General features: G+C 42.1%; 1 protein-coding gene across 2 annotated transcripts in view; it reads left to right on the top strand.

Annotated features, from left to right (window-relative positions):
* ppp3ca (protein phosphatase 3, catalytic subunit, alpha isozyme) overlaps positions 1–14,907 on the top strand; it is a 145,942-nt gene that overhangs the window by 84,736 nt on the left and 46,299 nt on the right. For both annotated transcript variants that reach the window (XM_060935186.1, XM_060935185.1), the window contains exon 3: positions 11,848–11,972. In XM_060935186.1, the coding sequence (XP_060791169.1) occupies positions 11,848–11,972 (125 nt within the window). The remainder of the gene's footprint in view (positions 1–11,847; positions 11,973–14,907) is intronic.

The following is a 14,907-nucleotide window of genomic DNA, read 5'->3' as shown; positions in this document are numbered from 1 at the left end:
GCACAAGGGGGTCACACCAGATACTGAAAGCAAAGGTTCACATACTTTTGCCACTCACAGATATGTAATATCGGATCATTTTCCTCAATAAATAAATGACCAAGTATAATATTTTTGTCTCATTTGTTTAACTGGGTTCTGTTTATCTACTTTTAGGACTTGTGTGAAAATCTGATGATGTTTTAGGTCATATTTATGCAGAAATATAGAAAATTCTAAAGGGTTCACAAACTTTCAAGCACCACTGTATATCGCTCTGGATAAGAGCGTATGCTAAATGCCATGTCATGTAATATTGTATTATGGAAACATTACCAAAATGGGCTCAAATATATTAGCCCATTGGAGCTCAAAACTAGGTGGGCGTGTCACACTGTGTAGTCACATGACATGATATGACTGTTGCTGATTGGCTGCATGAACCTACAGCAAAGAGCATTTCTGCCTACAGCACTGGGCTCATTACAGTTTGCCCACAACCTCACTTCATATCATTCTTGTGTGTTTTTTGTATGACCGCTAGTGGTGCTACTATATTCAGATTCCAACAACAACAAAAAATCACAAATAATCCTCTTTAAAACTTTTGTTAAGCTCAGATAAGATGATGGGGATGCCTCACATGAGACCTTATATTGATTTTTCTTCTACTTTTGAAGGATTTTGGGGGTAAACTAGAACAACTGATTTTTCTTCAACCTGGTAATAATAGAATGCAACATTCCCATGTTGTTATAGGCTACATTCTGCAACTGCATGATCAGCAAGACACTTTTTCCACATTGAATTTGATAACTGGAGGGAGGAAAAAAAAAACTACCAAGGTCCAGACCTCAGGCAGTGTCCTCATAGCTAGTTATGGTCATGGTGGTCATGATGGTGGCGGTGGTGGTGGTGGTAATAGTAGTAGTAGTAGAGAACCATCAGGGCCTTCTAGGCCTTGAGAGAAGGCCCAAACATATCAGCATTTCAAATGTTATATTTAATTTCATTCTTTAATTGCTTTCATTATTTCATTCTAATTATTCTCTTCTAATTCTAATTTAGCATCATTTTCTATCAAATTTGCTTCAGAAATGAAAGGGTTACTGTCCTGAAAACATTAAAATCAAGTTATCCAATGAGATTCGTTTGTTTGTTGTCTCTAGGCTGAGAAGAGTTTAGAGCTGGCTCACTCATTGGTTAAGACCTCATTGCTGGGACAAAAGGCCATGGCAGTGTATGTTTATGTAGGAAGTGACTGGCAGAGGAATTAACCAATCAGATTTTGATTTATAGTAGGAGGGACCAAAATTTTTTCACCCTAGGCCTTCTCGAAGGCCAACACTAGCTTAACCATGAGTCGTTCGTCGGTAGTGTTCGCGAATGTTAAAAAAGTGGTCAAGCCAGTGCTATCGAGAGCAAGTAGCACAGGCTAATGACCAAGAAACTAAGATTTCTGTCTCCAGACTTTTCTTCCACACACGCTCACCACTGTATTTTTTCACTCACACTTACGTATTTATTTCCCTGTGTAATTTACTTAATTAATTTTAACATTGCAAGCTACACACAACGGAGTGACCTGGCAGCCTGCTGCTAATCCCTTGCAAAATCCTTTGCCCTGTTGCTTTTTGGTGTGTCTGGCTAAGTTTTGGCTGAGCTCAAGTCCCAGCTCTAATAGTAACAGTTCACCACTGAGGAGTAGTAGTAGTAGTTCCATAGTTTATCCAAAGAATCTAGAAATGTAATTTTCCTCAGATTTGCATCTGGTATATTTGCTCTTCGGCGGCACGGTGGTGTAGTGGTTAGCGCTGTCGCCTCACAGCAAGAAGGTCCGGGTTCGAGCCCAGCGGCCGGTGAGGGCCTTTCTGTGTGGAGTTTGCATGTTCTCCCCGTGTCCGCGTGGGTTTCCTCCGGGTGCTCCGGTTTCCCCCACAGTCCAAAGACATGCAGGTTAGGTTAACTGGTGACTCTAAATTGACTGTAGGTGTGAATGTGAGTGTGAATGGATGTCTGTGTCTATGTGTCAGCCCTGTGATGACCTGGCGACTTGTCCAGGGTGTACCCCGCCTTTCGCCCGTAGTCAGCTGGGATAGGCTCCAGCTTGCCTGCGACCCTGTAGAACAGGATAAAGCGGCTAGAGATAATGAGATGAGATGAGATATTTGCTCTTTCTATACTGTTTTGAAGTCCTAAATCATATTTCAAGGGTAGAACTAGTTTTTCTATATTCTCTTTTGAGGATAAACCACCACACCCACATCCCATTACACAGTTTAAACCTAAAGGAAAGAGAGCATGGCCATGAATCCCCCTCTTCCTGGACGTGGTGAAATCACAGAAATATGTGGTCCAATATATGATTTGACAAAGAAATGTATGCGCCCCTTAGTCAGAATGGGAATAAAAAGAATGGGTTTTCCAATGTAGTCACGTACAGTACCACATGCTATTCCATTCACTGTAACAGTCAGTCCGTCAATATTTATATAAATACTGACGTGTTTGTCGGCAGTGTGGTGTTTCACAATGCGCTACCCACTGCATCCCGTTTGCAGCAGATGCCATTTCCTGCTTTCCTGCTCACTTATGTTCATTTGATTTCACCATACATTATACAGCACTCTTTATGCAACGTGACTGCCTTTTTTTCTTCAAGGGATAAGGGGCAGAGATTATATAAACCTTGTCCTATCTACAAAGCCTTTAAAACACATGGCTGACAGTAAGCAACAGAGTCGTGCCTGGCTGGAAGGGTTTTGAAGTTGCCTTCAGAAAATCCCAAGCTCTGCAGGAGATGTTAGGAAAAAAAAAACCAGCAAGCTTGGAGATGCTTGTAGGAGTAGCATATTCTCGACGTGCACAGCACTTCACAAGGCCTACTCATTCCTTGTACCAATTAAACAGAAAACTGTTGGAACAGATGAATTGAATGGAAAAAATTGGTGGTTTTGTTTGACATACTGCTGCCTTATAGTATTTCTTTTGAGCACAGCTGGTGTCGAACCCTTGAACGGTTGCTGCCAGGTTATAGCTTTCTGAAACAGTTCTTTAGAACACATTAAAACTCCTTTTTGGTTTCATCTTGGGTCTCATCTCATCTCATTATCTGTAGCCGCTTTATCCTGTTCTACAGAGTCGCAGGCAAGCTGGAGCCTATCCCAGCTGACTACGGGCGAAAGGCGGGGTACACCCTGGACAAGTCGCCAGGTCATCACAGGGCTGACACATAGACACAGACAACCATTCACACTCACATTCACACCTACGGTCAATTTAGAGTCTCCAGTTAACCTAACCTGCATGTCTTTGGACTGTGGGGGAAACCGGAGCACCCGGAGGAAACCCACGCGGACACGGGGAGAACATGCAAACTCCGCACAGAAAGGCCCTCGCCGGCCACGGGGCTCGAACCTGGACCTTCTTGCTGTGAGGCGACAGCGCTAACCACTACACCACCGTGCCGCCTTCATCTTGGGTGTCTACTGAAAATTGTAAGCATGCAAAAACATTTAGAGGGAGTTAGAGTTACAAATAGACTGAGATTGAGTGATCAGTGGATAGGGAGAAACTTGCATGTAAAAAGCACTGAAATACTGAGAGGACGATTAGAAAAGAGTGCAGGTAGGTGATGGAGTGCGTCCACTTATCTACACAGATCCTGTCACATCGCAGTCATTCATCAGCTCGAGTTCCTGTATGTAGGTGTGTGGATACAGGCAAGCCAGACGGCACTGCTCAGATCACTTCTTTTTAATTTTCAGTATATATGAGAGCTTTATGTATAGTCTGATGCAAGATACTAGAGGTGTGAAACAATGGCACTAGCACTATCTGTATCTATATCTATTTAGTACGCCAAATATCCATATTTATTCTATATGGATATGAGCAATCAGGCGCTCTGATTGGTTACTCTGCTACTAGGATAGCAGCTCATATACTGTGAGTAGAGAAAAACAAAATGGCAGAGCGTGTTGCTGAACCGGCATGGTGGTGTAGTGATTAGCGCTGTCGCCTCACAGCAAGAAGGTCCTGGGTTCAAGCCCAGCGGCCGGCGAGGGCCTTTCTGTGTGGAGTTTGCATGTTCTCCCCGTGTCCGCGTGGGTTTCCTCCAGGTGCTCCGGTTTCCCCCACAGTCCAAAGACATGCAGGTTAGGTTAACTGGTGGCTCTAAATTGACCGTAGGTGTGAATGTGAGTGTGAATGGTTGTCTGTGTCTATGTGTCAGCCCTGTGATGACCTGACGACTTGTCCAGGGTGTACCCCGCCTTTCGCTCCAGCTTGCCTGCAACCCTGTAGAACAGGATAAAGCGGCTACAGATAATGGATGGATGGATGGTGTTGCTGAACCAACCGAGGACGAAATAAAAACTCTACTTGAAAACAAAGTCCCAAAAATTGTGATCAAGTACTTAAAAGAAACAGAAATAGCTAAAATAATATAGCTCATTACACACACACACACTCAAGCCATTGCCGGCGCACCCGAAGGAAACCCACACAGACACGGGTAGAACATGCAAACTCCACACAGAAAGGCCCCCATCGGCCCCTGGGCTCGAACCCAGAACCTTCTTGCTGTGAGGTGACAGTGCTAACCACTACACCACCATGCGTTGAAAGCTGTATGTTCATGTTAATGAACTCTCACTCACACCTGTATGAAAGTAAAAACTTCTCGCTCACGTGACTTCTTTGTTGCTTGTTTCAACCAAATGCCCTGTGGAAATTTCTGGCAAGCTTGCTAATAAATAATAAAATAAAAGGTGCCTCCTATCCGTTTGCATTTGTACCTGTTTAGAGCACATCTGTTACTCTGGAAAAGAAAAGTGATTACAAAATAAGACTTTATTTTCTCTCAAATAATTATGTTTATGATGGGAAACAATGATCCTAACTATGCAAGCTGGCAATGCCTAAAAAAACCTCTCTCTCTTTTTTCTACAATTTATCAACAAATAAACCCTGTGTCCAAAATCACTCACTCGTTCACTACTCCCTATTCACTATATAGAGAATTACTGTATAGAGGACTATATAGTGAGCTCGTTGGTAAAATGTAAAAACACTTTCAGACACTACTCCACCACACCGTTATTTACGTCATTACTGTCACACAATTAAAACGTGCCAGATCAGTCGGTTAGTGGGTTTTCAAAATAATAAATATATGCATGCATTTTTGTCATAAATCCATATTATACTGAGCGCATTTCCCACATTAATCAATACAAAGTACTTTGTGTCTGCTGCATCTTTCAGTTCTTTTAAATCAAGGCTGAATACTTTCTTCTTTGCCGCTGCCTTTTATTAAATCAAATTTGAGGCTTTTGATTTGATTTCTTTCAGAGCGACCGCAATGCATGATAGGATATATTGCTTGGTTAGTGACCATTGGTTGTACACTACTTTTCATGATGCATTGTGGGATTCTTTGAGTGCGCTATATAGGGTGTAATAATTCTCACTCTACATTCGGACAGCACTACAAGATGGTAACCTCACTGTATAGTCCACTGTATAGTAAGTAGGGAGTGATTTCGGACACAGGGAAAAAGAATTCCAAGAAGTTAAACATAAAATTGGGGTTGTCTCATCTCATCTCATCTCATCTCATTATCTCTAGCCGCTTTATCCTTCTACAGGGTCGCAGGCAAGCTGGAGCCTATCCCAGCTGACTATGGGTGAGAGGCGGGGTACACCCTGGACAAGTCGCCAGGTCATTGCAGGGCTGACACATAGAGACAAACAACCATTCACACCTACGGTCAATTTAGAGTCACCAGTTAGCCTAACCTGCATGTCTTTGGACTGTGGGGGAAACCGGAGCACCCGGAGGAAACCCACGCGGACACGGGGAGAACATGCAAACTCCACACAGAAAGGCCCTTGCCAGCCACTGGGCTCGAACCCAGGACCTTCTTGCTGTGAGGCGACAGTGCTAACCACTACACCACCGTGCCGCCCCCTCTTGGTATACTGTATATTAAATATCTTTTTGATTTTGTTCAAACTTTTGCACTCCCCTGTAAAACCTGAGTAAGTTATGCCTTTAAAATTTATCCGAATGAAATTTTGGCATAGGTTCTTTAAAGGTCCCATGGCATGAAATTTTCACTTTCTGAGGTTTTTTAACGTTAAAATTAGTTCCTCTGACCTTCTTAAGTCACCCCAGTGGCTAGAAATTTCATAATGTGTAAACCAAACTATGCCCAACATTTGAGAATGGCGCATCAAAACGGCGCATTGATAAGCTCTTCCCTTTACTACGTCAGCAAGGGAGATGATCCCCACGCCCCCCCCCCGGATTCCCACCCACTGTATGGATTGCCCACCCAGTTGTAGTGAGGAGACCATAGAGGACACAACAACATGGCATCACCTAAGCGAGCGAAACATGGAAATTGCGCTGTACATGGATGTGACAACACAGAAAAGAGTCTGTTTTTACTGCCGACGGGAGAGCCCCTGAAGACGCAGTGGCTTAATTTTATTTACTTCAATAATACGCCGTCGAGTCTACCTAAGACGGTGTATGTTTGTCGGAAGCATTTTCCTGAGGAATGTTTCCACAACTTGGGACAGTACAGGGCAGGTTTTGCACATCAACTGTCACTGAAGCCTGGGTCCGTACCAAGCATCCCTGCCGCATCAGCAACAAACACTGAACAAGTAAGTGTATAACTGGTCGTTTTGCCGTGTTTTAAAATCGGTGCGTTAGCCTAGCAATGGCTACATTAGCTGTGCAGCTAACCGCTTCCTGCAGTTAGCCAGGTACTCTGCGCTACAAAACTAAAGAGCATGCAGCATGCTCTGTTAAACTGAGTTTAGTCTGAAATTGACTGTAACTTATGAGCTTATGTTTGACTATTGCTCCGCAATGCATGTCTTCTGTTGGATAAGCGCTATGTTGCTGTAGTTGCTGCTTCTATCCTCTTTGGTTATGGAGTGCGTGTTCAAGCCTAGGGTATTATACGTTCGTAAACTACCACTCCGAACACTCTCACTCTCTGTTCTCTGTGTCACGTTGAGTTTACGAAAGGAGTCCGAGGGAGAACAGGGTTTTGTCTTAGCAGCGTGGCTACAGGCGCTGATGGCAACGAGTATGTGTGTGCGCAGCTTGGTCAAGCCCCTCCCCCCCCATGGCCCGCCCCCACCCTCTACCCTTCCCCGCCTCCTGCTTCTCATTAGCAAAACGACGCACTGGGAAAAGCGCTGAAATGGGGCTTTCTCCCAGGAGGCTATAATTACGTGCCAAGGGTTCATTTCGAGAAAGGCTGCGGATATAACATCCGGAAGCCTCCACGAGCCTGTTTAAAGCATCAACAAACCACCATGCCATGGAACCTCTAAAAATGAATAAAAATGTGAAAAAAATAACAGTGATGGATGAACAGGATCTGTGCTGTGCCAGTTAACACCACATAATTTCAGTGCTTGGGAAAAAAATAACCGAAGTTTGGAGACGAAAAGGTGCAAAATCTGATCTGATACCAATTTTTCACTTTGGGTCAATGTTGATTTAACACCAGTGCACAATATTACCTTCTCAGCGAACAGAAAGCTTTATCATGACATACAGCAATGCATTTGATAGTTTCTAAGAAGCTTAGGAATTACCAAAAGAACATTCCTGCAATGTTTGAAAAACATGTTGAAAGAATAGTTAGCTTCACAATATTTACAGTGTACTAGAATATGCACTCCTCACACAACATTCCTAGTTAGACAAATACTAGTTAGAGTATGGTTTGTGTTAACATTCCTACAGTGTTTATGTAAAAATATGATATTTAATAATTATTTGCCGAAGGTGAAGTGAATATTGGTGAATAATAACTGAGACGAAGTCGAGGTTATTATTTGCCGATATTCACTGAGCCTGAAGTGGATAATTGTTTTAGTATAAATACACAGGTGATTTTTTTTAATTAAAAATTATATGAAATAATTTCTTTCAAACTTCAAAAGCGGCATGCAAATGTAATAACAGCACGGCGCAGACTTGTGTCACTTATCTACGCCGACTCACGTAAAATACTTTGTTTGAAATGTATAAAATGAATCACGGTTCCACCTTACCTTTGAATAGTTTTAGACCAAACTTCGGAGCATCTTTAGTGCTTCTAGGAACAGCATTTTCTTTCATAATTTGTAATTCTTCCTCACTTATGGTGACAACGTGATTGGCCGCCATTTTGCCGAGTCGCTCAAGTTGATTATCAAAAATAGTCTGAATTTCTCAACCAATCAGCGCAGACGATTTTCTCTAATCACCTGCGTATTTATACTAAAAATAAATAAGATTATTTGATTTATCATCCTTTTTCCGCACAAAATCTCTTAGAGGAGACATTAAAGTAGGTAGACTAAGCGCACAGTTAGTTACCCCCTTTCCATTAACACAAACAAGATACTAATTCTGGACTGGTGCTGGTTCAGAGTTGGATCAACTTGCAAACCTTCTAAGAACTGGTTTGCTTTTCCATGAGTGAGAGCGGCACCATCGAGCCACATCATTACATCACTGTATACATCTGTTTCCCAGCAATGCTAGCACCAAGTGCAACAACAATGCCAGACTACTGGATTAGCCAGACTAGATGTTAGATCTTTTTTTAACTAGTAGTTATTGCCCATGAGCCAGATTTCCTCTGAATGGCCCAGTAGAGAGTTGAGTGGACACATGTGATATATGTTTTCACTGTGTTCTGTCAAAATGACGTAAATCGCTCCCTGCGTCTCCTCAGTGATGTAGACTGGGCCCTAGCGGAAGTCTCTGGTGAGGAGCGCTGATTGCGAGGTCCTGTACAATTGAAATTCTCAGGTGAGTCGGGGAGGGGCTTCCCCGCCAAGGCTGTGCGCAGTGTCTGAGCATGAGCATGTAGCCTATGGGAAATGATAGTGTCTTGGATTAGCACAGTATGTTAGCGCGAGCATGTAGCCTACAGAAAATGAATAGTGTGTTGGATTAGCACTAATCCCATGTTTTGGAAAATCAAAAATGTTGTCTTGGGTGACTCTGGGGTGTCACCAATTCACGTGCAAAGTATGGAGTACATGCGTCCAGCCATGTCGATTTGCATAGATGAACAGACAGAGAGACAGACAGCCTTTCTTTAGTAGTATAGATGATGGTCACACAGGTTTAGTTGGTCTTGTTGGTCATGATAATCCCATCACCAGCCCCTGACGTAAACTGTTCTTGGTTCTAGGCCAGTGAAGTTTTAATGTTGCTCTCGAACCAGTTTTCCAAATGCAAAGAACTGGTTCAAGATAAGGCATTGGCTCCAAACCGGCCCTCGAACTGCTTTGGTGGACAAGGGGTAACTTTTCCACTTGTCCAACTAAAGTACAGATGGTAGAACTGTTTGTTTCGTGTTTTATGTTTGTTTGAATGAATGAAAAGGTTTAAATTGAAAGGTTTTCTGTGGGCGGCATGGTGGTGTAGTGGTTAGCGCTGTCGCCTCACAGCAAGAAGGTCCGGGTTCGAGCCCCGTGGCTGGCGAGGGCCTTTCTGTGCGGAGTTTGCATGTTCTCCCCGTGTCCGCGTGGGTTTCCTCTGGGTGCTCTGGTTTCCCCCACAGTCCAAAGACATGCAGGTTAGGTTAACTGGTGACTCTAAATTGACCGTAGGTGTGAATGTGAGTGTGAATGGTTCTGTGTCTATGTGTCAGCCCTGTGATGACCTGGCGACTTGTCCAGGGTGTACCCCGCCTTTCGCCCGTAGTCAGCTGGGATAGGCTCCAGCTTGCCTGCGACCCTGTAGAACAGGATAAAGCGGCTAGAGATAATGAGATGAGATGAGATGAGATGAGATGAGATGAGATGAGATGAGGTTTTCTGTTTATGATGTTTGGTTTTCAGAGGAACCATGGTGTGAAGCCAGTTGGGTGTTTCAGTCTTGAAACACTCATGATATAATGAATTGCCCAACAAGAATAAATTCATTGTCACGCTACTGATAGCCATTTCGCCCTCCTGGATATCATGACAAACCATCATAGATTCTCTCTCACTAGTTCTATCTATCTGTCTGTCTTTGAGATATCCCTAAGGCAGGACAAAACTACTTGGCTGTCTCAGACTGCTACATTGCTGCTAGGAGCTTGTCACTATAAAATGTGTTAATGGCTCATCCTAATGGCTCAGCCCCGGCTCTCAATGCCCATGGCTCTAGTTACCTCAACACAGATAAGACTGCCATCCATTTAACACAGCTTATGTTCACTTCAGCTGCATCCCTGAAGACCATTCAGGTCTAAATGCTTTGTTTGTCTGATTGATGGATTCAGCGGATTCAGCGATGGATGTATTGAATGTATTGCTTGAGAGATTGTGGTGACAAAATGCCTCTATTCAGCTGCAGAGGACCACATGGTAAATTTATCGAGCTTAAAATATACATACCTGTGTCGGTGTTTGAGGTTGCAAACATTTTTGAGGCTGAAAGGGATGGCTGGCACTGTTTGTGTTTTTGTGAAGCGTTTTGCAAAGCGTTACCGGTGTTGCTCCGAGCCCTGAGTGGGTGAAGGCCACAGCGGAGCAGATCAGCAGAGACAGAGATGGCAGGTGGGAGGGAAAGAGAAAAAAGAGAGAGAGAGAGAGAGAGAGAGAGAGAGAGAGACTGTGTGTGAGTGTAAGAGAAAGAAACGAAGAAGGGCAGTGAAGACAGAGGATGTGAAGTGCATTTTTGTGCACCACAGTTTTGTCAAAGATCTAAAGCAGAGTGATGCAGTGATAGTAGGTAACCTCGCACAAGATACCTCCTTTGCATATACACTAACAGATACAAAAATAAATAAATAAATAAATAAATACTGATACCGAACACAGATATAAATACCCTGTTCTCAGTCTCGTAGGTGGTCATAATTGTAACAATCCTTCCAGTTACGTCAGAGATATTGATATGTCTGGAGATATTGATACTGTGGTTAAAATAAATATTTTCTTCATCAGTTTCTTTGTTAAGCTTCCAACAGTGGCTAATGCAACATAACTAGCTAGTTAACATCGATGTAGCTCTCGTAGAACTGCATGGAACGAGCTGTGAAGACTTTGAACCAAGAATTAATATTGTTCAATGTTACGAAGTTGTGTTGATAACAATAACAACAATAACACAAGCACTATGAGTTGTATTTTGTTAGATATACAGTATGTTGTGTGCTATACTGTATGTTGTGTGTGTGTGTGTGTGTGTGTCTATATATATATATATATATATATATATATATATATATATATATATATATATATTTCCATGTCCTGAAGCCACACCCACATTCAGATATGAACTGGCTGATAGGCCTCATGGGTAAACGCTTAGGCAGCATCTCCATGCCAACGCAAGAGAAATGAAAACTCATTTATTTCATTATTTATCCTCATCAAATTCATGTCGCCATGGCAACTGGAGTTTGCATCTCTCTCTCTCTCTCTCTCTCTCTCTCACTCTCTCTCTCACTTCTGCTTCCTCCTCCTCAGGGAAAGAATGATCAAGCTGAAAGACAATAGAGATCTTCTGGCCATAAGATCTCCTGCACCCACAGTCATAAACACACACAGTTGCATGAATCCCCTGATACCACACATACACACACAGAGTGGTATTTTAAATTCACAAAGTCTTTCTGCAAATCTGTCCCTCTTTTTGCAGTTTTAACTTTCAATAATCAGACTGGAGCAGGAGTGACTGTAGTGCCTCTACATACTGTAACAGAGTACACAAGTTTCTATGGAGTAGTGATTCTCCTGGTGGTAGAGATTAATAGGTTCTATTCCCTAACTCCTCTCTCTCTCTCTCTCTCTCTCTCTCTCTCTCTCTCGCTCTCTCTATCTCTCTCTGTGTGCTGCCAGTGTGCGGGGACATCCATGGGCAGTTCTTTGACCTGATGAAGTTATTTGAGGTTGGGGGCTCACCCGCTACAACGCGATACCTCTTCCTGGGAGACTACGTAGACCGGGGTTATTTCAGTATCGAGGTGAGGAAAACACATACAATATCTAACACAAGCACCTGAAAAAAAAAACCATGCTGTTACTCTAAATTGCCACTAGTTTTGAATGATTGTGTGTATGGTGCCCTGCAATTCCCATTTAATGCTCGGTGTTCCCAAGATAGACTCTGGATCCAATGTACCAGCTTACTGAAGATGACTGAATGAATGAATGAATGAATGAATGAATGACAAAAGCGCTGCACATTGATGGAATGGAAACTATGATTAGTATAATCTTAGGGTCCGGTCCCACAACACTGATAACTATAACTATACCTATACCTATAACTACAACTATGACTACACCTCTACTTGAATTTAGTTCCAGTCTGGTCACCACAACTATAATCCCAGCTATAATATCGCTTGGTCCTGACACTCAGGGAAATAAATGCATGCAACTTAGGAATAGTCATGGAAGTTTTTTCCAAGTAGTAGCACATTATTCCGGGTCATACTGTAGAGCTTGGACTTCAAAACAACCCATGCACACACTCCAGTGGTTGACAAAATACAGACAGGTCATGGACTACGGAAATATAATAAAAAAGGATACAAAATTCAGAGTGGTTACGGATTTTAATACAGATGCTAATAATTTACGGATTGGTCACGGACGTTTCAGTATATTACAGACAGTGTTGGGAGTAACACGTTACAAAAGTAACGAATTACTGTAATGCATTGCTTTTTGCAGTAACGCGGTAATGTAAGGCATTACAGAAAAAAATTTGGTAATATTTTACTTGGTACAAATGTCAGTAACGCACGTTACAATGCATTTTTAACCTGGAATGAAGTGGTGGGCTTTTTTTTCCCTTCATACAAATTCGCCAAAATCACGCGAGATCAGCAGAGGTGAAACGTCCGTGCAAAATGTTTCACTTTTCCTTTAGGCTAGACAGACAGGAAAGAGAGATGAGTGAACCTGCAGCTGATCTAATGTCAGATAGCACATTCTCCAGATGGGCACACGCCCATTACTTTAAGTTTGTGAAAAATAAGGATGTGAAGAACATCGTAGCCAAATGCACTTTGTGTGCTAAACCTAAAGAACTGTCCACTTCCCGAAATAGCACCAGTAATTTAACTAAGCATTTACAGAGGTGCCATAGTAACATGAAGTTAGCAAGGAAGCAAGCGGAGGATGAGAGTGGCGATAAAATCACAAAGCAGCCAAAATTAACGTTCTGCTGCTCTGAGATGCTCCTTCAGCCTCAGGAGGTTAGGAGACTTGTGGCGGAGTATGTTGTTGAAGATATGCTGACGGTTTGTTTACATTTTTGTCCTGTATAACTGAGTTTTTTTTCTGGTCGGAAGTCAGACTAAAGTGATTGAGCTGCCTTTCCTTCGAGGGCTAATATGTCTAAGCACTTCAATATCATTAAAAGCACTTTGATTTTGTTATTTCTAATTCCGTTTTTCGAAATGTGACTGGGTAGCCTCATATAGCTAATAGTCATTGTCTAGCCATGATTTAAAAGGCTTGTGGGTTTTTTTCAGGCCAGTTTTATTGTAGGCTACGGTTTGCCATAATATGTTCATTTTTGTTAAATTTCTGAAATGGAGTCATATCCCTTAGGGCTAATCCTTTTTTTTTTATTTTTTTTTTTTTATGAAGCATAAACTATGCTTAATGCTGTAAACTTGAAAACAATAAAGGCATAGAAATGCTAATTTTGTATCCTGTCATATCTTTAGACATTACAATACAATACAGTTCAATTAATGTTAATATGAATAGGCCTAAAGTTACAGTATTTCTATCACAATTTGCCAGAATTTCACCTTTTGTCTGTTCTTGCGATGATTGTTCCTTGTATTGTGCCATGAGCCGTCACTGTGGCTGTTATATTCGACTGTTTTTAACCATAAGCCTAGCTCAGTCAGATACCACATCACCTTCCACTGGATGTGTGATGAGCTAATTGAGCATCTTGAGCTACATTTAGACTGCCAAATCCATACTTCCAGTTATTTTGGTGAGAGTAACTTAAAAGTAATGCAATAGTAGTGTAATGCCTTACATTTTACAACCCTGATTCCAAAAAAGTTGGGACAAAGTACAAATTGTAAATAAAAACGGAATGCAACGATGTGGAAGTTTCAAAATTCCATATTTTATTCAGAATAGAACGTAGATGACATATCAAATGTTTAAACTGAGAAAATGTATCATTTAAAGAGAAAAATTAGGAGATTTTAAATTTCATGACAACAACATATCTCAAAAAAGTTGGGACAAGGCCATGTTTACCACTGTGAGACATCCCCTTTTCTCTTTACAACAGTCTGTAAACGTCTGGGGACTGAGGAGACAAGTTGCTCAAGTTTAGGGATAGGAATGTTAACCCATTCTTGTCTAATGTAGGATTCTAGTTGCTCAACTGTCTTAGGTATTTTTTTGTCGTATCTTCTGTTTTATGATGGGCCAAATGTTTTCTATGGGTGAAAGATCTGGACTGCAGGCTGGCCAGTTCAGTACCCGGACCCTTCTTCTACACAGCCATGATGCTGTAATTGATGCAGTATGTGGTTTGGCATTGTCATGTTGGAAAATGCAAGGTCTTCCCTGAAAGAGACGTCGTCTGGATGGGAGCATATTTTGCTCTAGAACCTGGATATACCTTTCAGCATTGATGGTGTCTTTCCAGATGTGTAAGCTGCCCATGCCACACGCACTAATGCAACCCCATACCATCAAAGATGCAGGCTTCTGAACTGAGCGCTGATAACAACTTGGGTCGTCCTTCTCCTCTTTAGTCTGAATGACACGGCATCCCTGATTTCCATAAAGAACTTCACATTTTGATTTGTCTGACCACAGAACAGTTTTCCACTTTGCCACAGTCCATTTTAAATGAGCCTTGGCCCAGAGAAGACGTCTGCGCTTCTGGATCATGTTTAGATACGGCTT

This window comes from Neoarius graeffei, chromosome 12 (assembly GCF_027579695.1).
Source record: "Neoarius graeffei isolate fNeoGra1 chromosome 12, fNeoGra1.pri, whole genome shotgun sequence".
In the NCBI taxonomy this organism is placed as follows: Eukaryota; Metazoa; Chordata; class Actinopteri; order Siluriformes; family Ariidae; genus Neoarius; species Neoarius graeffei.
Note: the sequence above shows the minus strand (reverse complement) of the source record. Positions and strands in the feature narration are given on the sequence as shown.